Raw genomic sequence first — 25,323 nt, 5'->3', positions numbered from 1 at the left:
AACCATTTTAGAACTTATCCAATTCCAGAATTAGAGTGTTGACAAGATGTGTCACAGACAGACAGACATGCTGATGACAAAACCCCCTTCATCCAGGCCCAGGGGGTAAAAAGCTACAAAAAGTACAACAGTGGTTCAGTTATGTAAAACAAAAAAACAGCTTTTTTCTGCTTTACTCTTTTCAATATGTCAAGTGGATGCCAGATGTTTTTCAGGGAAAATGAAAAACATTCTGCCATTGAAATGAGAAAAGTAGAAGATCACTGAGGACTATAGAGGAGAATACAGTGGTTACCAACAGTACATGTGTTTTTGTGTGGATACTATGATGTGACCAACTGTACATCTTCCAAATGTGGAAATAAGACACTTCACCAGCTTCACCTGATGGGAAACATCAGCCCTGTCTTCCATATCTTCTCAGAACAGATGATGAGCCTTTTTTGTCTTCACTTCCCGTAAAAGGGTGGAGAAAGCTGTTTTTAATTTTTTTTTTTTTTTTTTTTTTCTGACTGGATCTTTTCAACCCTTTTGCCAGTTTTGTTTGGAAAAAGCAAAGAAGAAGCACAGCGAGCAGATTACTCCTCATCTAAAATGTGAGTTATAACTTCTTTTAATAATTAATTAGTACTTGAATAGCGTCGCGTATATCTTTAACCCTTTCATGCATGAATTATGAGAACCTGAGTCGAGATTTTTTTTCCAGTGTTTTTATTCCTCTTTAGGCATGAAAAAAACAACGTGATTGAATTTTTTTTTTTTTTTTTTTTTTTAATGAACCTGTTTTTCATTTAGTTAGAAAACATCCACTCAGCTGGACACCATGCATTTAATTTTTGAAGCACAGAAACATGTATTTAAAACCCATAATCAGAAAGTCATATACTGTGTGAAAACTATTCATTCATTCATTTTTTATTTTTTTTGAGCATTTACAGAATACATGCAAATTCAGAATTCCAAAATGACTCATCTACACTCGAAAAGGAGTGGGAAGAAGAAAAACTATGAAACAAAAACATTTTTCATGCAGCTAATCTAATGTTTTCTCACATTTTAACATACTCTCATACTAGTTATTACTAACTTCATGGTGATTATATGCAAAAAAAAAAAAAAAGAAAAAAGAAAACTGTTAATTACAGTCTAATAACAATTAGCAAGTGATTTAAAGCATGTTACTGCAGATCAGGTTTATCAAGAACAGCAAAATTACAGTAACAGTATGAATTGTAGTGGATGGGATGATACTTAAGTGTCCACTGTGTTGGCTGATATGCAACTAAAACAACAAAACCTATGAATATACAAGAGAACAGCTGTAGAATAACTGTCCACTGTAGTGACCACTACGCATGAAAGGGTTAAAGAAACTTTAATCTTTGAAAGAACATTGTGTTAGATTTATACATAGCTGTAACATAATACAAAGGCTAAAGAAATCATTCAAATAATAAATGATAACTGTTCTTGCATGAAACTAACCCTCAAAGGTCTAAACAATATCTGCACCAAAGCATATCTAATCTAAAACCCCCCATGTTAAAAATAAATTTAAGTAATTCAGGTAAAATATAGTTTCTCAGCTTTTCAGCATCATCACATGTGTCCTATTTGGACGTTCAAAACCTCTGCTTTATTTTCACTTAAAGATAGATTTTCCTGAGAAAGTCAAATTTTCTCCATTTTTCTCTTTTTTGAAAAAATAAACTTTAACCTAAACTGAGATTTTCTGAACATCTATGTAATTAGTAAATTAAATATAACAAAATACCTGATTTCCACTGAAAAATTAGGTAGAGGATAATATTATAGTAAATGGTGATACATTTTAACCTCACAAAACAAAGGTAGTGAAAAATTCATTTGAAAACCACCATAAAAACAGTTGTAAGTCATTGAGGTTCACCACTTTGGTTTCTTTTTCACACTTTGCATAAAATCATGATGAAAAACCTATTTAATGTAACAGTGACTGTCATGTTGGTTTTCTTTCTATATTTAGAAGATGAGGACTTGTCTCCTCTTCTGCCTTCTCTGCCTGATGGCTCCTGTGAGTTTTGGTCAGATTCCAGGTCCTCCTGGTCCTAAAGGTGACATAGGGGATCCTGGGGTTCCTGGGCTCCATGGGTGGGATGGTATACCTGGTTTTCCTGGTCCACCAGGTGCGTTTTACCAACTTCACCACAAATGATACAAGAGCAGTTTGGGAAAACCAAATAAAAAACTGTTCAAAACAGAGATATGATCAGTAATTATAAATCAACTTCTTGGGGTTACTCTACATCATGGAATTTATATACACTAATGACATAATATTTTGTTAATCCAACTTTTACTTTGATTACAAGACACATTCTGTGTGGCATAAGTGTTGTACATATTTCAGTCTGGACACTGTAGTTGTAGTTGTCAGCCCTTTGTTTGTTTTCAGTATTGAACATGTCTTCCACAGAGCTGTGATGTGTTTGATTTGTATTTTACCATGACTGTTATCTGTATATTTTCATCTAAATCAGAGGTTCTCAAGAAATTAACAAAAAATATAGAAAAAATACTCTGACAAAATAAAAATTAAACAACTATCTATCTAAACAAAAAGTCGACCTGTGGGGCTTCATTTGTATAAAATAACTGCCTATTCTAATAATAACGAGAAAAGCACTTGGAGAGTGCAGACCTCCGCCAAGGCAGATCAGCCCCTTCCCAATCGCCACCAAAATTTAATCATTTGTTCCTTGTGCCAGTGTCAACATTTCCTGAAAATTTCATCAAAATCCGTCAATAACTTTTTGAGTTACCTCGCTAACTAACAAACCAACAAACAAACCCTGATGAAAACATAACCTCCGCCCAGGGCCGTTTCAAGATATCTGGGGGCCCTAGGCAAGAAAGTAAAGTGAGGCCCCTAATACGCGAAAATGTGGTGGTCGAATCACCGAAGAAGAAAAATAAAATCCAGATGCGATTTCCTGTTTTCTGGTGCATTTAATGAGTCATGAATTACTCTGTATTACGCAACACAGAGTATCCACCAGAGTGTAGTAAAGGACACAGTGTCTTCAATTAGGCATTGTTGATGGGAATGACACAAATTGTCACTATCAGTTGGCGCTGACAGAAATTTAAGCAAAGCACCTGAAAAAGAAAAAAAAAAAAAGGCATTTGGTGAGTAGGCTTACTTTTGTCCTTATTCTAGAAGTATATGATTAAAGTGCGGAGGATTTGATAGTAACTTTGCAGGAGAAGAACTTCACTTCCCATAATGCACCAAAATGTAACGTCAGACCTCATCCGGGAAAACTACCTGAGCACATGGTGCAAAGTGTTGCGATGTGTTGATGGGCAAGTGTGGGAAATATAGATAATTACAGAGTTTAAAATGTAGGATTGTGATTACATGGTTCACAGACACCGCCATTAATTTTTTTGATGTTGTATTTGAATATTCTGAATATTTGACGATTTTGAAAAGTGTTGTAATTTCCTAATTATTCTAATTGTTCTTGAACGCCTCATGTATTGTTGACGTGTGCTTTCCTTGAACGTGAAGAAAAAACGCAGTGAGGGCACAGAGCTGATGTGAGGGACTTTAACAAATGTTGGCTTGAAAATACAAACTTTAGCTGCAGTCCTACTCTAGTCCTCTTCTGTGCCTAAACCAGCTGACACACAAGGAACAGACGTACTGATGAGACGGACAAACGCAATGGAAAAGGGACATTTTTCTCCTAATGGGATGGAAGGATCACCAACGGAAACTGCTTGCTAACCGAAAATGTCCATTGAACTGGATGGATTCTTTGTCCAAACTGGATGGGATTCATAGGAGCAGACGATTTAGTTTGGAATAAAGTTGTGTGGGTGACCGCAGCAGGAGGCAGGCAACTGTCCAGAGTAAGTGAAAACACTTCAGTAGGCTTAGCTTTGGGCTTTTCATGACTAAATACTGTTAATGCTGTCATACTTCGGTCCTCCACATCCAAATTATTTAGCTCAAAAGAAGTTTTGGAACGCTGTCCAACAGTAGAAAAGGGTGATGGAGAAGTTGTGTTTATTCTGTCCTTAAATTCTTCCAACAGAACACAGTTTTGTTGTGTGTATATGATTAGTTCTTGAACTGAATCCTCCCCCTCTCATGCTAACATCTATCTGTGTGTTTGGTCACTGATGTGAGGGCTTTTGTTCACACACTTTCAAACATATCACACAGTTGTAGCCTATTTGGAGAAAACAATGGTTTACTTAATACTTACCGCTGTGTCGTTGGCGTTTTTCCTCTTCTTCTTTCTTTTTTGTCTTTTTGCAAACCCTGAAGGGTAGGAGCGCTTTATCATTGCTGTTTTTAAATGCTCGCGCCGCCCTGCTCAGTGTGGACAGACCGTTTGTTCCACTGACAGCAAGTGGGGGGTATGATGGGGGGTGCGCGAGGGCAGACATTTCTACATGACCCTCATAGCGTTTGTCATTGCATAGGTGGAATCCCCCTAGTTTGGGGGGCCCCAGTCACAAAACAGTACAGGAGAGGGTTAGCGCTGCCTCACTGTGGTGGTTTGTTTACAATGGATGGTTTTTAATAAGTTGTACAGATAAATGACCATGCGGCCATCGGGGGCCCTCTTCAGCGAGGGGCCCTAGGCAACTGCCTACCTTGCCTACGTCATCGCGACGGCTCTGTCTGTACCATGTGACAGGGTGTTTTCAAATGCTGGAGACGTTGTGTCAAAAAAAAAAAAAAAAAAAAGAAGAGAATCACTTCAAACCAGAAACTGTTATTTCTGAATAAAAATAAATAAAATCTCCCCTGTTCTGTACATCATTGTCCAAATTACACAAGCATGTTCAGTGTCCTCTTCCTAGTTCCACAAACACTTTCACTGTCCTCTGCCTGTTTAAGTCCATGACATTATCCTAAAGTGACAAAAAAAAAACATTACACATCCTCCTACGTATGATACCACCATCATTTGGGGGAAATTCACACACAGAGAATACATTCAAAGATATTTTATTATACGCATATGTGAAAATTTATGTAGAGAAGTTATTTGGTCATACATTTTTTGTTATTCATAGTCATTCCCAAGAGCCATAACAGACCCAAAAAATTCAATGCATCACACATTCTGTGGTTCAGATCCAGCTACCTGTGATTATACACATGGCCAGTAGGAGGTTTCATGTGCACATGAAGCATCGAGAAAGGAACCCTTTCTCGAACCAACTGGCTCAAGTGGTTCGATGCCTCATGAGGCTTCATCTCACCATCACTAGAAGAAGGCAGAACCAGGCAGACGGGTCAGGCTGGGGATCAGGTGACAGGTTGGCAGGGCAGGTCAGGGACGAACGGGATCAGACACGGAGAATCAGGCAAGAATAACGCTGGAATGTTTCACACAGGGTAGAAAACAATCTGGCAGAGAACAAAGGAGAGAGAGGTGAATATAAACCCTCTACCTGATGAGCCCAGCTGTGCTCACAGGTGAGGGGAATCTACTGATGAGGTGTGGCAGGCAGAGCAATGGGGAGGTGTGGCAGAGAGTGAGACAGAGGAAAAGAGAGAGAAAGAAAGAGAAACAGCAGAACAAAAAGACAGAGATGTTACAGAAAAAGCATTTGACCGTGTAGCAGGGCCGGACTGAGACTCATTTTCAGCCCTGGAGTTTCATACCTCAGACCGGCCCACTTTAGATCACGACCAATTACTATTAAAATCATGGAATTATAACCTTACATGTTAGGTCTACACACTGTTCTGCAAAGCCTTGTAATTCAGTGTATTTTCTAAAATATTTCCAATTCAGTGCAAGTAAAGGTTGCTTCACAATGTGGATTTATTTCAACAGTGAGTGCACATCAACATCTCCAACATTATTATTCCTCACAGCACAACAATAACAATCTATATTTTTGTTCTTATAAGTGTTAACATTTTTCAAACCTTTAAAATGTTTGAAATGAAATAAAAGAATATATAAAAATATTAAATAAAAAAATAATAAAAAAAATAAAAAATAAAGCCTACTGCACTTTCTAATAACTCTATCATTTTTGTATCCTCTGCAACAAAAGATTTCCATCACAACTTCCTTGCGGTTTGTTCCATCTTTGCTATTGAAAACTTTTGGTATAGTTATATTAGGGGTTTGATGAGGATGATAAGAAAAAAATGTATGTATGTCCTGTGACTGAGGGTGAGCAAAGCAATCAAAGCTAACAACAGACTCATCTTCATCTGTCTCATGACTAGTGGTTCAGGGTTGTGCTGCTGAGCTGCTCCTCTGTCATCAGTAGACTCTGCTCTCCCTTTCACACTTCCTCCAGTTTCTCTAGACTCGCCTGCACCTGGATCACAATAAAAAATAATATCTACAGACATTTGGACTTACTGAACTAATTAAGATATTTACATTGGCAAAATATGCAGGCTTATTCAATATTACTTTATGCTATTGCCTTTCAGTTGTGGGCTTTGTGTATTTACTGTCTCACTTTTAATAATAAAAATTAAAATAGGTCAGGACTATGGTTTGGGTATAGAAAGTGGTTTTACTGGAACTAATGCTTGTTCACACAGTCTGTTCCAACAGCTCACCTTTTCCTTCCATCCTGACAGGAACAATCCCCTCATCACTACTGGCTCCTGGCTCTGCTTCTGACACTAAATCACATTTTAAAATGGTCATAATTCTCAACACAAATCTTCTATTTTGCAAAGCCTTGGTGTCAGTTTCATTCATGTAGTGCTGAATCATGGAGCATCTCAGAGCACCTTTCATATTGAACAGGCCTACACCATACTCTTCATTGGAGCCTATTTCTTCTAATAATATTCAGTCTATGAGCAGTCCTACCTGCCCACTCTGGACTTGTGGGCTCATGGCTGGTGTCTGCTGCTGGATCTGCTTTCTGACTCTGAGGAGCTACAAGACAAAGTTTCGCAGTTATGTGGTGTCGCATCATACTATTATTTAAATTGCATAATGTTATGTTCCACGTCACAATGCCACACAATTCACTGACTCGATAATTAACTAGCTGGAAAGGTGGTTTACCCGTTTCATCATCCTCATTAGTTTCCAACCGGGAGGTCATTTTTGAGAAAAAGTTGCAGATTTTGGCACATTTGGCTGCATTTGCTTCCAGAGCTTTCCTCTTTTTAATTCTTGCTTCTCCACACCACCCTTGCTCTTTCTATTATCCATGTTTCAAAGAGCAAACACAGCTGACCATCCACAGCCTACAGAGCACAGATCATATATGCTCCTCAGCTGCAGTATAGAGCTACTAACCGTATGCAAGGACAGATTACGTCAGGTCACGGTGCGTCTGCTTGCTAGTAGAGGGGGTGGGGCCCAGGAACAGCGGTTGCAGTTTACGTGATCAGCCCAGTGCTATGACTGACACCCCCCCATATATATATATATATATATATATATATATATATATATAATTTTTTTTTTTTTTTTTTTAAAGTGAACTCTGGCCCTCGCGGCCTAAATATTATACCGGCCCACCGGGAATTGTCCCGGTCCTCCTGATTAGCCAGTCTGGGCCTGCCACGTAGAATGGTAATATTTATTTTACACACTTCAAAAATTTGGGTTTGGTACGATCTTTATTTTTTGGGTGAAACTATTATACACTGCTCCTGTCTCTTCAGTTCGCACAAATAATACTTTTTCCAATCAATTTCCTGTCAGCAGAGGAACGAGGCAGGGCTGCCCCCTCTCACCCCTTCTTTTTGTGTTAGCTATCGAGCCACTAGCATTAGTTTTGTGTCAAAATACTGGAATTAAAGGGATCACAAGCGAGGGCCAAGGACAACGCGCGTCTCTTTATGCTGACGATTTGCTTTTGTTCATATCCGACCCAGACACCAGTTTTCCACATGTTTTTAATATTCTTTAAAAATTTGAAAGATTTTCAGGATACAAGTTAAACCTTGAGAAAAGTGAGTTATTTCCAGTTAATGCTGCAGCTTGTAATTATCCACCTGACTCACTTCCTTTTAATACAACCAACCAGTTTGATTATTTGGGCATCACTGTTACTCAAAAATATTCCGATCTTTTTTCCGTTAATTTTCAAGCTTTACTAGATCAGACAAAGTCCACCCTACATCGTTGGTCCTCTCTTCCTTTATCTGTTGCTGGTCGCATAAATTCTGTCCAAATGAATATTTTACCTAAACTTACTTATCTTTTCCAATGTTTACCAGTTTTTATCCCCAAAACATTTTTCAATAAACTAAACAGCATCTTATCAACTTTTATTTGGAATGGCAAGCCGCCACAGCTTTCATGGACTTCGCTGCAACAGCCTAAAAAGTTGGGAGGAATGGCTGCTCCAAATTTTATCTATTATTATTGGGCTGCAAATATATGATCAATTGTCCCCTGGCTTTATGAACATCCGGGAGCTGATGCGCTATCATGGTTACAACTGTAGGCAGCATCTTGTCACCCATCCTCTCTTTCAGCTTTAGTTTTTTCAAATACAGTTCCTCCACCTGAGTATACTAAGAACATTATTGTAAAATGTACTGTTAAAACTTGGATTCAGTTCAAGCATCATTTTAATTGGACATCAATTTCTCTAAAAGTGCCTATCCAATCAAACCATCTCTTTAAACAATGTGTTAGGCAATGTGTATAAGACTAATTTAGACCCAATAATTAAACTCCAAAAAAAAGCTATTAGAGTCATAAACAAAGCTGGTTATCTCCAATCAAGTAATCCACTTTTTGTAGAATCTGGTTTGCTAAAATTTCTTGACATTGTATATTTAAAAACAATGGAATTTATGTTTCACGTTAAAAGTAAAAACCTTCCTTTTTGTATTCAGAAAATCTTTAAGTTAAGAAAAGGACATTATAATTTAAGAGGGATGTTTGTGTTTGAAAAGTGTAAAGTAAGAACAAACGTTAAATATCACAGTGTTTCAGTTATTGGTGTCAAGCTATGGAACGAATTGAAGGATGAAGTGAAATTGTGTAGCTCACTGTTGAGTTTCAAAAAGAATTTAATTGGTCAAATTATGAAGGGCTATGAGAGTAATATGTTTACAAAATAACTTATTACACTGAATGTAGTATAATTTAAGTTTAAGTATTTTTCTGTTGCAACTTAAGGTGTGGACATGGACTAAGGGTGTAAATAGGAGAAGCAGAAATAAGCCTCCGGCTTCAGCTTCTTCCTTTTTCAGTTACAAAATGTGTTAATTTTATGCTTGTTTGTTTCTTTTTTAATATGTAGGTGTTTTGTTTTGTTGTCTTTTTTATATGTGTGTGTTTTGTATCTTGTATTTAACTGAAATAAACATTCATTCATAAACCAGCTCTATTGGACAAAGCCTATTCTGTTTGGGAAGACAGGGGGATTAAGACATTTGCTGATCGGTATGACAATGGCATATTCATGTCTTTGACCAATCTTATTGATAAATATCAGATCCAAAACAGAGACTTTTTTCCCTACTTACAGATTCGTGACTTTATGTCCAAAATAACACCTCAGTTTCCTAATGCTCCAGGAATAAATCCATGTGACTCAATTTTAGAACATCCCCAAGCACTGAAGGGAATCATTTCAACGCTATATAATACATTTCTAAATATTCAAAATTAATTTTCCTCAGTTTTAAAAGGAGAATGGGAAACTGAGTTAAATTTAACAATTTGTGAAAGTCTATGGTTTAGTCTTTTAAAGAGGGTTCACACATCTTCCATCTCCACCAAACAGTCATTTATGCAGTGTAAAATTTTGCATCGCTGTTTTTGGACCAATCAAAAGATGGCAAAGATTTTCTCTGATGTAAATCCAAACTGTAACCACTGTGGTGCTGCTCCTGCTAATCATGTTCACATGTTTTGGTCTTGCTCAAAACTTAATACTTTTTGGAATAATATTTTTGCTTTGATTAGCACTAATTTGGGTAAATCAGTGCAACCATGCCCCCTACTGGCTATTTTTGGAGTTTCCTCTCCTGCACTGGGATTATCCAAAGCCCGAAGTGACTCAATAGCTTTTTGTACACTATTTAGCCCATCGTATGATTCTGTTTAAGTGGAAGGATCCTCTGCCACCCACTTTTGTGCAATGGGTGCATGATTTACTTTTCTTTTTAAAGCTGGAAAAGATTAAGTTTTCTGTTCGTAGACAAATTAATTTGTCTTATCAACACTGGAATCCTTTTTTCTCTACTGTCAACAAGAGTGTCCTGCTGTCACCTGTGTCCTTTTGACGGAGAACTGTGTTGTTGGTTTGCACTGTATTGACTCAGCCCTGAGTATTGTAAAGAGGAGTTGATAACGGTATTTATCTTGTTGCTTTTTTTTTTGGGGGGGGGGGGGCTTGGTAGGTTTGTTGTATGGTTTGTTTGTATATGTTGTGTCTGTGTAGTCCCCTGTGTATGGGTACATGTTTGTGTAAATGTATAATTTGAAATAATAAAAAAAGATTAAAAAAAAAAAAAAAAAAGATCTGGACCAGTCTATGTGTGTGAATCAGGTCTCATGCACCTGAACCACTCTTTCAAAAGCCCAATGAGCTGGAGGATTCCATGCATTGTCTGGTCTTCATGCTCTTAATGGTTGTTTAAGAAATGAGAAGCTACTCATTGCATCAGTCAGGGTCAAAGAACTTGTTTTAGCTGAAACATGTTAATCACCAGTGGTGGCTCGTCAATAGAGGGCGCTGCCCCACCTGTCTCACAGGAAGAAGAAGACAATAGGAATCATTTTAAATAATATAATATTAATAATAATTAATATAATTAATGATTTTAATAAAAATATTCAAATGTATATTCAAATAAATGACCCATGATACAGCCAGTGAGTACTGTGTATAATCTGCATTCAAGTGTAGTTCAAAAATGTTTTCAGGTGTTTAATGAGCGGTCAAGTCATGTTTCCTGTTTGGGGCACCTCCTGACAACTCCATAGACTGCTCCAGGGCGAAACTGCCTTCAGCTGTCGACTCTCTGCAGCGCAGCCTTGGAGGCCGCTCATAAGTTACACCCACAGGAACTGAGTGCTGACCAGTGACGTGCAGTGGGATTCATGGCTGGGGAGGCACTGACTCTTTCAGAGCCAGATCTACAAATATATGGTGGCCTGAGAAACTGGAATAGAGAGAGTGAGCAAAAGGAATGGCCTGGGTACGTATATGGGCTGTGCATCAAGTCAGCATAGGTAGACTGGCAGGAACTCAACAGGAAACCTTCAAAAAGAGCCATTTCTAACTAAAAATAAAAAAAGTTTATGGTCTTACCTTTATTTGTACATGAAATCCATGCGCCGATCCTGGTGAATTAAAGTGTATAAAAAAGAACGAAGAAGATTATAAGCGCATGAATCTGTGGACTCACAGGCGCCATCTATCATGAGGCAGGGGTACTGTTTGCCTCCCCTAGTGACTTTTTCACTGTGGTTTTATGATTAATCTGCGAGCCTAAACACATTACAGAAATACATTCCATACATTATGCACATTATGGAAGGATAGAGCATATAATCAGAGTGTTTGAAAGCATTTTAACTGCGATATACAGAGGGACAGCGACACAATATTTTCATCGGGTACCAGCAGAGTTCATGAGGGGAGTAGACAGTTCTCCGGGAGGCACAGCACAGCGCTGCCTCTCCTCCCTGTATTTGAACGGAGCATGCGGAAATTCTGCTATTCTAATTGAAAAAAATTAAAAATAAATAATAATAATAATCACAATATTGGATTCGAACGGAAAATGAGTTTATAGGACATACCAGCTGACAACTATCAACATTTATTATATTTTATAGTCAAGTTTTTTTTTCTTTTCAAGATTGACAAGGGAGGCTCTGCCTCCCCTGCCTCCTCTGACTGCACGTCACTGGCGCTGACGGATATTACCTCACAGGTTACAAAACAGGAGATGTACAAAAAAAAAAAACGGGAGATCACCAGGTATAACAAAAAATACTACATTAATACAACAATTAACACAAAAATTATTGATGAAACCAGATCAAAATACATATGATGAATACACAAATGTGTGTTATCACTGGAGACATTCTTTTACATTTACAGTTTTCTTACAAAATGACAGAGGATGTTTTTGTGGAGTAGAAATGGTTTATGGATCAAATTTGGTGGGTTTTGGTACAGTTTATAGCCACCCCTGGTCATTCTTGTGTTAAGAAATACTTTCTAGATTCCTTCATAATGAAATGTTCCTATTGCTTTAAAGGGGAGAAAGGTTTTCCAGGTCGACCAGGAGATCGTGGAGCCCCAGGAAGACGTGGGGAACCTGGGAGACCAGCTACATGTGATACAGGTCAAATATTGTAGATATGGCTTTGTGTTATTTAAGTCCTGATCGTGGATGCTGTCTGTCCACATGTGATGTCTGTCTGCATCCCTGAATGTGATTCTGTGCTGGTGTATTGTGTGTAATTATATTGTATGTGCTGCTTTTGTATGTTTTTAGTATATGTGCTGTCTCTGTGTGATTGTCCTGATGTTTCATTGTTCTCTCTTATTTTTATTGATTTATCTTGTCTCTTAGCTGTCTTAACTCTCTCTTTTAATTCAATGTGCTGTAATATATTGTTTTTTTTGGGTGCCTATTGTCATCAGGCCGGAGACTACAGCAGGATACTAGTCCTGTTGGCTAAAGCTGCCCTTTTTACTGTTATTGATACAGTTAATTAATTAGGATTGTCCACGACTTAATAAACTAAACTAATAATAATAATAATAATAATAATAATAATAAAACCTGCCTGATCATTTACATCAGTATAATGTTACATATAGAATTCAGTAACATTACAGCATTTAGCGAAAAGAAATAAGGAGTTAGGATGGGTTCTTTGTATGTGAAGATATATTCTTTCTTTATGTTTGGATCCATATAGAAGTATTTGAGGTAAAATAATCAGTTGATCAGCTAATCATTGCAGCCCTTTACATCTAACCCATTTATTAAATACTACATTAAAGGTCCAAAAACAGTCTGTACTTTGGTGTCTTTTATATTAACATAATCTGAAAAGACAAGACAGATATTATATTTGTAACGAGGGTTAGTCTGTACATGTGTAAACAAGGATGGAAGATTATTAACTGGCAACATCATTTGTACAATCCAGGTCCCTCCAGTTCCATTATGAAGGAGCTTGAAACCTTCAAGACAAATGTTGCAAAGTTAGAGCGGGGTAAGTATTCAGAGGTGATGTAGTTTATTTGCAAATGTTTATAACTGTTAAAGATCCACAACTGTTTTTGTCACAACTCCAAATGATTTTTCTTTCCTCTTTCCCAAGTGATTTATAATTTTATTGTCTATATTTGGCATTTTTCAGTATAAATCATTGATTTTCCTTTGTTTAATTCACTGTTCATGTTGATGTTCGTAAAATGGTGTTTTTTTTTTCCTTCCAGCTATAAACTATGACTATGTCCAAAGAGTTGGTGAGAAATACTTTGTGTCATATAAGGACAGAGGTTCTTTCTCCATGGCTGTTGAGTTCTGTTCTCAGCGAGGCTTAGAGCTGGCTTTGCCCCAAAATACAGAGGAAAACGACCGACTCTCTCATTTCTTTGGCTCTGATGACAACACGGTGATGTGGATAAACATCAACAATAAAAAAGGGAATTTTGAGGTGGATATGGAAAATCGACCTCTGAAGTTTGACAAATGGGCAGTAGGGCAGCCGGACAGATCAGTCCAGGATACCGGCTGCACCATGCTGACAGAGAGTGGCTTCTGGAGAGTCACACACGACTGTTTTCAGCATGTTTATATTATCTGCCAGTTATAGAAACCAGTGAATTTTTGCAAAGACATTTTTTTATCATGTATACCAATGTTTAGTAGTTCAGCATCTGTACCCCACTTGTATTCTCATCTATCAAAATGTAAGCCATGACATTGTTAATGATATCCAACTGTACAGTGAATATTCTACAATAAACTATTATGTGTGTAACACTAAGCAGTCTGATTATTCAAAAGAGATAACTCAAGACTCAAGGTGAATTTAGGCTGAAATACTTGAACGACATTAACCATTTTAGAACTTATCCAACCTCTATACATGACGTATCAGAGGTGATTTCTCATAGACTGCAAGAGAAGCCCGGCTTCCCCTAAAATTACGAAAATTAAATGGTCAAATATGTATGGTTGTGTTGACATTTCATTGACTACAAATGTGTTAGAACACGTTCATCTCAAAGACGAGTTTGTTCAGAATCAGCTTTATCACAAATCAGCGGACTTGATGTTGTTCACTTCTCATACATTCCCGTTGCGCTGTTTTCTCATTCGATCTCTGCTCAGTGCATTTGCCCGTAGACGCTTGGTGTCCATGCACTTCAATGGGACTGAGTGGAACAGTTTTTTTCATTGCCTTAAAACTGGACAGTAATTGGATAAATGCCACGATGTTGTCCCGCCCCCGGACGCCTGGTATCTCTGGGGGTGAATGGAGCTGTGGGCGGAGCTCGGCCAGGCTGGACACCAGGCTTCCATGGGCTGATTGGAGGATCCCGTTTGATTGACAGCTATTTTGAGATCTACTCCTTCACTTGACACAGTTCAGTTTAATACCGTGGCACATTCTGCTGTGAAATCGAGAGAGAAACCACTACGAAATTACTCGTTCATTTCTTGCACTGTAAATACGACACACTCATTTTACTTCCTTATTTCAATTTAACATAATTTCAATGTTTTCTTGTTTTTAGTTACATAATTTAATCATTTCTTGTTCTAGTTTAACATCGTTTTGTAGATAGTTAAATCAATCATACTGTTGGCTAGGTTGGAGTGAAAGGAGCATCTCTTGTTTAAAAAGGCTCAAGTCCTACACCCGCAACACAATGGGCCAAGGCCGTCTAAGCAGCCTAGCTCTGCTGGACATTGAGAGGACACTGGTCAAGTCCCTGGAAAAGATGCCTACTTGGTACGATAAGGTCACTGACCACTTTCTTAAAAAGGAACGGAGGGCCGAATTTATGTTTAAATGACTTGACAATTTTTTTGATGTAAGCCGACAATAAGCTTCCCCTCTGAAGGACAAGCAGCCACCACTGTGATGTATGTATGGGAAAAATGTTAAGGTTCCAGAATTAGTGTGTTTACAAGAAGTGTCACAGACAGACAGACAGACATGCTGATGACAAAACCCCCTTCATCCAGGCCCAGGGGGTAAAAAGCTACAAAAATTATAACAGTGGTTCAGTTATGTAAAACAAAATAACAGCTTTTTTCTGCTTTACTCTTTTCAGTATGTCAAGTGGATGCCAGATGTTTTTCAGGGAAAATGAAAAACATTCTAAAATGAGAAAAGTAGAAGATCACTGAGGACTATAGAGGAGAATACAGTGGTTACCAACAGTACATGTGTTTTTGTGTGGATAGTAGCGGTGCCCTTAGAGCCACGCCTCTCCATGTGAACATGTAAAGTGTTGAAAACAATGTACCAAGGTTATAATAGTTTTGGATTTTTAATTATAGTTTAGTTTTAATTAGTTTTGACTTTTTTTTCTCTTATTCAGTTAGTTTTAATTAGTTTTTAGAGCAGGTTTGTTAGTTTTTATTAGTTATCGTTTTTTTCTGAATGCTTAGTTTTAGTTTAGTTTAGTTTAGTTTTAGTATTAGTTTTAGTTATTTCATATATTTTATCTTCCTCATCATCCTATTCAAAGAAATTAGTGAGGCGCGGATATGGGTTACCCTGGACACTTTATTTGGGGGTCGGGTTAGGGCGGCTCATGGACTGAGCAGAGACACAATGTACCGTACAATGTATAAATTCCCTATAGCAGGTTTGGGGGGGGGGTGCAATCCATACACAACGTCACTTACGTGAAACAATGCGAAGATGTGCAAAGCATGAGAGGAGATGCACAAAGCAGCCAGCAGTTAAAGCAGATAGAAACATATATAAACCAGCTAACCAGCAGTTAAAGCAGATAGAAACATATATAAACCAGCTAACCAGCAGTTAAAGCAGATAGAAACATATATAAACCAGCTAACCAGCAGTTAAAGCAGATAGAAACATATATAAACCAGCTAACCAGCAGTTAAAGCAGATAGAAACATATATAAACCAGCTAACCAGCAGTTAAAGCAGATAGAAACATATATAAACCAGCTAACCGGCAGTTAAAGCAGATAGAAACATATATAAACCAGCTAACCGGCAGTTAAAGCAGATAGGAACATATATAAACCAGCTAACCGGCAGTTAAAGCAGATAGGAACATATATAAACCAGCTAACCGGCAGTTAAAGCAGATAGAAACATATATAAACCAGCTAACCAGCAGTTAAAGCAGATAGAAACATATATAAACCAGCTAACCAGCAGTTAAAGCAGATAGGAACCTATTATAAACCAGCTAACCAGCAGTTAAAGCAGACAGAAACATATATAAACCACTTATAAACATATATAACCCAGTTCCTCATCAGTAAACCACACCTTAGCAGATCTCTCATCTCTTAATCATCTCCAGTTCCATTATTAGCCAACTTTGCTTCAGTTCAGTTCAGCTAGCTGTTGCTAGTAACATCAAACGTTTTTTAACATTCTAACAGGTTCCATACCTCTGTAATTGGATTAGTTTTCATCCTCCTCTTTTCTCCTCTTCTAAACTGTGCAGTTCAGGGCTTGGAAGGCCTTTTCATGGTGATAAACTCTCCAGTGTTAACCTGGATGCTAGTCCTGTTTGACTCTGTCCTTTAGCTCTGCTCTGTTTCTGTCACTCACGCGCACACACACGGTACACCAAAAAGAAAAAAGAAAAAAACCCGACCCCACGCATCACTACAGTAAACCCCAGACAGGACTGTGCTGCTTTGTGCCAGCTTTAGTCTGTATGTTCCAGGTAGAGTGGGGACCAGAAGACAACTTGAAACCCACAGTGACCAGACATGACAGACTGTGAAGTGTCGTATGGTGCTGCTAGCTCAAACTGCTGGAGCGAAATAAATTAATTTCATATCAATCCGACATTGACAAAGACGAAAACGAAGGGAATTGTATCCATAATTTTTATACGTTTTAGTTAGTTTTGTAAGCTCACAATACAGTTTCAGTTAGTTATCGTTTTTTTCTTTTAATTAGAGTTTTTATTAATTTCAGTTAACGAAAATGTTTTTTCAATTTTAGTTTTCGTCATTTCGTTCGTTTTCGTTAACGATAATAACCTTGCAATGTACGTGTATGTTATGTATTATTATACAGTGGGAACTATAGAACTGTATGGACTGAATGTTAAATATGATTGAATTGCCGTGGAACACAGTCACCGATCGAGTGAATCATATACAGTTGTCAAACACAGGTCTATAACTCACTGTAACTTGTTGTTTCTCATTTAAATTATTTGGAATTCAATGGAATTCAATGTCTTAATGAAAACCTCATTAAAACGAACTCTGCTTTGGTTCCAAAAGTGGTCACATTAGTGAGGTTAAATTCTATTCATTTTATTAGTGTATATGATAATAAAAAAAAAATACAGTTTTATGTGATTTGAAGCATCTATAACAACCCTGGACCCCATCATTCTCCTGTCCTCCCCCCTTCCATTTTTTCTGGATCTGCCACTGCTATGATGTGACCAACTGTACGTCTTCCAAATGTGGAAATAAGACACTTCACCAGCTTCACCGGATGGGAAACAGCAGCCCTGTCTTCCATATCTTCTCAGAACAGATGATGAGCCGTTTTTTGTCTTCACTTCCCGTAAAAGGGTAGAAAAAGCTGCTTTTAATTTGTATGTTTTTTTCTGGCTGGATCTTTTCAACCCTTTTGCCAGTTTTGTTTGGAAAAAGCAAAGAAGAAGCACAGCAAGCAGATTACTCCTCATCTAAAATGTGAGTTATAACTTCTTTTAATGATTAATTAGTGCTTGAATAGCGTTGCGTATATCTTTAACCCTTTCATGCATGAATTATGAGAACCTGAGTCGAGATTTTTTTCCTGTGTGTTTTTATTCCTCTTTAGGCATGAAAAAAACAATGCAATTGAATTTGGGTTTTTTTATGAACCTGTTTTTCATTTAGTTAGAAAACATCCACTCAGCTGGACACCATGCATTTAATTTTTGATGCACAGAAACATGTATTTAAAACCCATAATCAGAAAGTCATATACTGTGTGAAAACTATTCATTCATTCATTTTTTATTTATTTCGAGCATTTACAGAATACATGCAAATTCAAAATTCCAAAATGACTCATCTACACACGAAAAGGAGTGGGAAGAAGAAAAACTATGAAACAAAAACATTTTTCATGCAGCTAATCTAATGTTTTCTCACATTTTAACATACTCTAATACTAGTTATTACTAATTTCATGGTGACACTATGCAAAAAAAAAAAAAAAAAAAAAGATTAAGAAAACTGTTAATTACAGTCTAATAACTATTAGCAACTGATTTAAAGCATGTTATTGCAGATCAGGTTTATCAAGAACAGCAAAATTACAGTAACGGTATGAATTGAAGTGGATGGGATGATACTTAAGTGTCCACTGTGTTGGCTGATATGCAACTAAAACAACAAAACCTCTGAATATACAAGAGAACAGCTGTAGAATAGCTGTCCACTGTACACTGAAAAAATATTTTTTGGTGCAGTAATATTTATTAGGTTATCTGTCACAATTTTTATTTTCTAATTGTAAGTATCAGTGAGAACTGGAATTATTCAAGTAAAACTAAATATGTCATTTGTGTAGTAAATAAACTGTGTGGGAAGAGTAAGTTGTATTATGTATTTTCACATAATATACAAAGGTTAAAGTCATTACACATGAACCTAGAAATACCAAGTAAGTTTTAATAGACAATGTAAACTGCAGAAAAAATTTGTAAAATGTTGTGTAAATGTTACTTAAATATTGTACATTAATAAAAGTTACAAAAAGTATTGTAGTGAGCCACACTGACTGTAATGGGGGCAGTTTATGCCGAGTCATGTGACTCACGTATTTTACAGTGTCATTGTGTCATGTGACAGTCCGCTACCTTGCAAGTTGTAAGTATTTGTTAAAAGCAAGTTGCTGTTCTGTGTTCTGTAGTTCTATGACTCAAGTTCTGCCTATAGGGGAGAGTACCTGAGTGAACTGGGTGGAAGCAATAATTCAGTTTGACACCATGACTGAATGGTCTGTGCTGCTGTCAGACAGTCTATGCTGTTTTTGACATGAATTGTTTTATAAAAGTAAATGTCACTATTGAGAAGTGTAACCAATGTTCACTCTCTGATGACTTTGTTGTACCAAAACATTACAGTATTTGAAAATTACCATGAAAAGCCATTAGGTTTAGATGCATTAGCATTAGTGTTTTTTAGCTTAAAGCAGTCAGAATGTAAGTAAAACTTACAAAGGAGAAAGTATAATTCAATGACCATATTAATAATCATCAGTAAATTACCTGAGGTTTGCTAGTAAAATTAACATATAACCGCAAGTAAAGTTTACTTGATGATCGTCCGTGTAGAATTTACTTACAATTCTAAGTGCAAATACTTTCCTAAGTTTTCCTAAGTAAATAACACCCCCAATTTTTTTTCCAGTGTAGTGACCACTATGCATGAAAGGGTTAAAGAAACTTTAATCTTTGAAAGAACATTGTCTTAGACATATACATAGCTGTAACATAATACAAAGGCTAAAGAAATCATTCAAATAATAAATGATAACTGTTCTTGCATGAAACTAACCCTCAAAGGTCTAAACAATATCTGCACCAAAGCATATCTAATCTAAAACCCTTATCAATACATTTAAGTAATTCAGGTAAAATACAGTTTCTCAGCTTTTCAGCATCATCACATGTGTCCTATTTGGACGTTCAAAACCTCTGTTTTATTTTCACTTAATGATAGATTTTCCTGAGAAAGTCAAATTTTCTCCATTTTTCTCTGTTTTGAAAAAATGTCCTTTAACCTAAACTGAGATTTTCTGAACATCTACGTAATTAGTAAATTAAATATAACAAAATACCTGATTTCCACTGAAAAATTAGGTAGAGGATAATATTATAGTAAATGGTGGTACATTTTAACCTCACAAAACATTAAAGGTAGTGAAAAATTCATTTGGAAACCACCACAAAAACAGTTGTAAGTCATTCAGGGTTCATTACTTTGGTTTCTTTTTTCTTACTTTGCATAAAATCATGATGAAAAACCTATTTAATGTAACAGTGACTGTCATGTTGGTTTTCTTTCTATATTTAAAAGATGAGGACTTGTCTCCTCTTCTGCCTCCTCTGCCTGATGGCTCCTGTGAGTTTTGGTCAGATTCCAGGTCCTCCTGGTCCTAAAGGTGACATAGGGGATCCTGGGGTTCCTGGGCCCTATGCAAGGGATGGTTTACCTGGTCTTCCTGGTCCACCAGGTGCGTTTTACCAACTTCACCACAAATGATACAAGAGCAGTTTGGGAAAACCAAATAAAAAACTTCAAAATAGAGATATGATCAGTAATTATAAATCAACTTCTTGGGGTTACTCTACATCATGAAATTTACATATACTGCTGACCAAAAATAAAATCACACACATAATATTTTGTTTATCCAACTTTTACTTTGATTACAAGACACATTCACTGTGGCATAAGTGTTGTACATATTTCAGTCTGGACACTGTAGTTGTAGTTGTCAGCCCTTTGTTTGTTTTCAGTATTGAACATGTCTTCCACAGAGCTGTGATGTGTTTGATTTGTATTTTACTATGACTGTTATCTGTATATTTTCATCTAAATCAGAGGTTCTCAGTAAAGAAATTGACAAAAAGTACAGAAGAAATACTCTAATGACAAAATAATAATTAAACAACTATCTAACTAAACCAAAAGTTGACCTGTGGGGCTTCATTCGTTTAAAATAACTGCCTGTTCTAATAATAACAATCAAATAAATTGACCACAAACCAGTGTTGGGCAGTAGCATGAACATACCACAAAATTTTTCCCCACAGCCCTAAAATTAAGATGATACACTGTCTGGATAAAAACAAAAAAAGTCTCACAATATTTAGTTGGACCACCTTTAGCTTTGGTTATGACATTCATACATTCAGTGTGATGTCATTTATGCCTCACAATGTCACAATAAACACAACATTTATTTAACATCCGTAGTTAACTTTAATGTTGTTTGCCAAGTTCTTGTAAAAGTGATGGAGAGTCAGACTGGTGTGTTTGGTCTCCAGTACTTCCCAAAGGTTCTAACTGGAGTTAAGATCTGGACCAGTCTATGTGTGTGAATCAGGTCTCATGGACCTGAATCACTCTTTCAAAAGTCCAATGAGCTGGAGAATTCCTGGCATTGTCTGGTCTTCATGCTCTTAATGGTTGTTTAAGAAATGAGAAGCTACTCATTGCATCAGTCAGGGTCAAAGAACTTGTTTTAGCTGAAACATGTTAATCATCAGTGGTGGCTCGTCAATAGAGGGTGCTGCCCCACCTGTCTCACAGGAAGAAGAAGACAATAGGAATCACCTAAAATAATTTTAATAATAATTAATATAATTAATAATTTTAATAGTGCTGGGCAGCGATTAAAATTTTTTAATCACAATTAATCATGTGGATTTTTATGATTAATCACGATTAATCGCATGGTTATATGGGGGGGTTGCCGGCATCATCAGCGTGTATTTCCTTTCAGTGATATTTCAGACTCAAAGTACTTCGGTGATGAAAAATAATTCCACATTCCAGTGCTTACAAACAACTTTGTCCTTCTCAGCCCCACCATCTGAAGACATTTAAAATGAAAATGTCCATGGAAAAGACCAGGACTTTTCTCCATGTTTATGTCCCCACCAGTTTATTTCCCCTTGTGAGTGATTGACAGGAGTCTTAAGCCCACTAATAAGTACTAATACTAATAAGCCCAATAATATGTGATGTTCAGTTGTTAAAAGCAAGAAAGGGGGCCCTCTAGTGGTCAGAATAAGTTGCACTAACGTATGTTTTGTCCTTGCGGTGTTACTGTAGCCAGTTCGGACATAAGAAGGAACTAACAGACGTGTTTCTTTCACTCTGTTTGTACGGCCCGAAAAATGTTTGCCTGTGAGTATTTTATGTTCAGTTGTTGTAAGAATGAATAGTATAAAATATATCTGATGTGAACCTTTGTTGCTGGATAAAAAGACATTGTAAATCTTAAGTTAATCTGTAAATGCTAATCGTTAGCGTGTCTATGGATTTTCCTTTTCAAGTTAGCATCGAGCCAGCGATCTTTTTCCCATTCATTTAAATGTATAATGCCATGTAAATGTACTAAGGCAATGAACAGAACTGAGACATATTTTGTATGTATGTTGCAGTTTTACAGTGAGTCTCAAGTAAAAGATTTGGAGAGAAGTTTTCGGCGTCCGACTTTTCTTGGTAAATCTGTTGTCTATCTGCCGAGCTAATCGCTACACGCACACAAGCAGGAGCAGAATAATAGGAGTTAGAATAAAACGGCATTAACGTGAGATTAAAAAAAAAAAGTGTTGGCGTTATTTAATGAATGTGTTAACGCGGTAATAACTCATTAACTTGCCCAGCCCTAAATTTTGATAAAAATATTCAAATAAACAAGCCATGATACAGCCAGTGAGTACTGTGTATAATCTGCGTTCAAGTGTAGTTTAAAAATGTTTTCAGGTGTTTAATGAGCAGTCAAGTCACATGTTTCCTGTTTGAGGCACCTCCTGACAACTCCATAAACTGCTCCAGGGCGAAACTACCTTCAGCCGTCGACTCTCTGCAGCGCAGCCTTGGAGGCCGCTCATAAGTTACACCCACAGGAACTGAGCGCTGACGGATATTACCTCACAGGTTATGAAGCAGGAGATGGAAAAAAACAAAACAAAACATGGGAGATCACCAGGTATAACAAAAAATTACTACATTAATACAAAAATTAATACAAAAATTATTGATGAAACCAGATCAAAATACAGATGATGAATACACAAATGTGTGTTATCACTGGAGACATTCTTTTACAAAGAGAAATTTTTTACAGAATGACAGAAGATGTTTTTGTGGAGTAGAAATGGTTTATGGATCAAATTTGGTGTTTTTCAGTACAGTATAGCCACCCCTGGTCATTCTTGTGTTAAGAAATACTTTCTAGATTCCTTCATAATGAAATGTTCCTATTGCTTTGAAGGAATCCCAGGTCCACCAGGTCCACAAGGAGCTCATGGAGCCCCAGGAAGAACTGGGAAACCTGGGAGACCAGCTACATGTGACGCAGGTCAAATATTGTAGATATGGCTGTGTGTTATTTAAGTCCTGATCGTGGATGCTGTCTGTCCACATGTGATGTCTGTCTGCATCCCTGAATGTGATTCTGTGCTGGTGTATTGTGTGTAATTATATTGTATGTGCTGCTTTTGTATGTTTTTAGTATATGTGCTGTCTCTGTGTGAATGTCCTGATGTTTCATTGTTCTCTCTTACTTTTATTGATTTATCTTGTCTCTTAGCTGTCTTAACTCTCTCTTTTAATTCAATGTGCTGTAATATATTGTTTTTTTTGGGTGCCTATTGTCATCAGGCCGGAGACTACAGCAGGATACTAGTCCTGTTGGCTAAAGCTGCCCTTTGTACTGTTATTGATACAGTTAATTAATTAGGATTGTCCACGACTTAATAAACTAAACTAATAATAATAATAATAATAATAACAATAATAATAATAATAATAATAATAATAATAATAATAATAATAATAATAATAAAACTTGCCTGATCATTTACATCAGTATAATGTTACTTATAGAATTCAGTAACATTACAGCATTTAGCGAAAAGAAATAAGGAGTTAGGATGGGTTCTTTGTATGTGAAGATATATTCTTTGTTATGTTTGGATCCATATAGAAGTATTTGAGGTAAAATAATCAGTTGATCAGCTAATCATTGCAGCCCTTTACATCTAACCCATTTATTAAATACTACATTAAAGGTCCAAAAACAGTCTGTACTTTGGTGTCTTTTATATTAACATAATCTGAAAAGACAAGACAGATATTATATTTGTAACGAGGGTTAGTCTGTACATGTGTAAACAAGGATGGAAGATTATTAACTGGCAACATCATTTGTACAATCCAGGTCCCTCCAGTTCCATTATGAAGGAGCTTGAAACCTTCAAGACAAATGTTGCAAAGTTAGAGCGGGGTAAGTATTCAGAGGTGGTGTAGTTTATTTGCAAATGTTTATAACTGTTAAAGATCCACAACTGTTTTTGTCACAACTCCAAATGATTTTTCTTTCCTCTTTCCCAAGTGATTTATAATTTTATTGTCTATATTTGGCATTTTTCAGTATAAATCATTGATTTTCCTTTGTTTAATTCACTGTTCATGTTGATGTTCGTAAAATGGTGTTTTTTTTTTTCCTTCCAGCTATAAACTATGACTATGTCCAAAGAGTTGGTGAGAAATACTTTGTGTCATATAAGGACAGAGGTTCTTTCTCCATGGCTGTTGAGTTCTGTTCTCAGCGAGGCTTAGAGCTGGCTTTGCCCCAAAATACAGAGGAAAACGACCGACTCTCTCATTTCTTTGGCTCTGATGACAACACGGTGATGTGGATAAACATCAACAATAAAAAAGGGAATTTTGAGGTGGATATGGAAAATCGACCTCTGAAGTTTGACAAATGGGCAGTAGGGCAGCCGGACAGATCAGTCCAGGATACCGGCTGCACCATGCTGACAGAGAGTGGCTTCTGGAGAGTCACACACGACTGTTTTCAGCATGTTTATATTATCTGCCAGTTATAGAAACCAGTGAATGCTTGCAAAAGCATTTTTTTAAAATTATGTATACCAATGTTTAGTAGTTCAGCATCTGTACTCTACTTGTATTCTCATCCATCAAAATGTAAGCCCTGACATTGTTAATGATATCCAACTGTACAGTGAATATTCTACAATAAACTATTATGTGTTTAACACTAAGCAGTCTGATGATTCAATAGCGATAACTCAAGACTCAAGGTGAATTTAGGCTGAAATACTTGAACTACATTAACCATTTTAGAACTTATCCAATTCCAGAATTAGAGTATTGACAAGATGTGTCACAGACAGACAGACATGCTGATGACAAAACCCCCTTCAATCAGGCCCAGGGGGTAAAAAGCAACAAAAAGTACAACAGTGGTTCAGTTATGTAAAACAAAAAAACAGCTTTTTTCTGCTTTTTCTTTTCAATATGTCAAGTGGATGCCAGATGTTTTTTCAGGGAAAATGAGAAACATTCTGCCATTAAAATGAGAAAAGTAG

At 36.8% G+C, this 25,323-nt stretch overlaps 2 protein-coding genes across 3 annotated transcripts; both read left to right on the top strand.

Moving 5' to 3' along the window:
- The first annotated feature begins 528 nt into the window (after positions 1–528).
- On the top strand, positions 529–13,965 carry LOC115421355 (mannose-binding protein C-like). Of its 2 annotated transcripts, none has more exons than XM_030137208.1 (5): positions 529–596; positions 2,006–2,165; positions 12,239–12,325; positions 13,143–13,208; positions 13,435–13,964. In XM_030137208.1, the coding sequence occupies exons 2-5, from the start codon at positions 2,009–2,011 to the stop codon at positions 13,812–13,814; spliced, it is 690 nt and encodes a 229-aa protein (XP_029993068.1). In that variant the 5' UTR covers positions 529–596; positions 2,006–2,008; the 3' UTR covers positions 13,815–13,964. The 2 variants fall into 2 exon arrangements, with proteins under 2 accessions (XP_029993068.1, XP_029993069.1); XM_030137209.1 differs by having other exon boundaries at positions 555–596; positions 2,009–2,165; positions 13,435–13,965.
- Positions 13,966–17,705: 3,740 nt separating this feature from the next.
- On the top strand, positions 17,706–24,996 carry LOC115421356 (mannose-binding protein C-like). The gene is made up of 5 exons (XM_030137210.1): positions 17,706–17,887; positions 20,267–20,423; positions 23,199–23,285; positions 24,147–24,212; positions 24,440–24,996. Exons 2-5 carry the CDS (start codon positions 20,267–20,269, stop codon positions 24,817–24,819), a joined length of 690 nt encoding a protein of 229 aa, XP_029993070.1. The 5' UTR covers positions 17,706–17,887; the 3' UTR covers positions 24,820–24,996.
- The last annotated feature ends 327 nt before the right edge of the window (positions 24,997–25,323 follow it).

This window comes from Sphaeramia orbicularis, chromosome 6 (genome assembly GCF_902148855.1).
Source record: "Sphaeramia orbicularis chromosome 6, fSphaOr1.1, whole genome shotgun sequence".
NCBI lineage: Eukaryota > Metazoa > Chordata > Actinopteri > Kurtiformes > Apogonidae > Sphaeramia > Sphaeramia orbicularis.
This window is presented reverse-complemented; position numbering and strand designations above follow the sequence as displayed.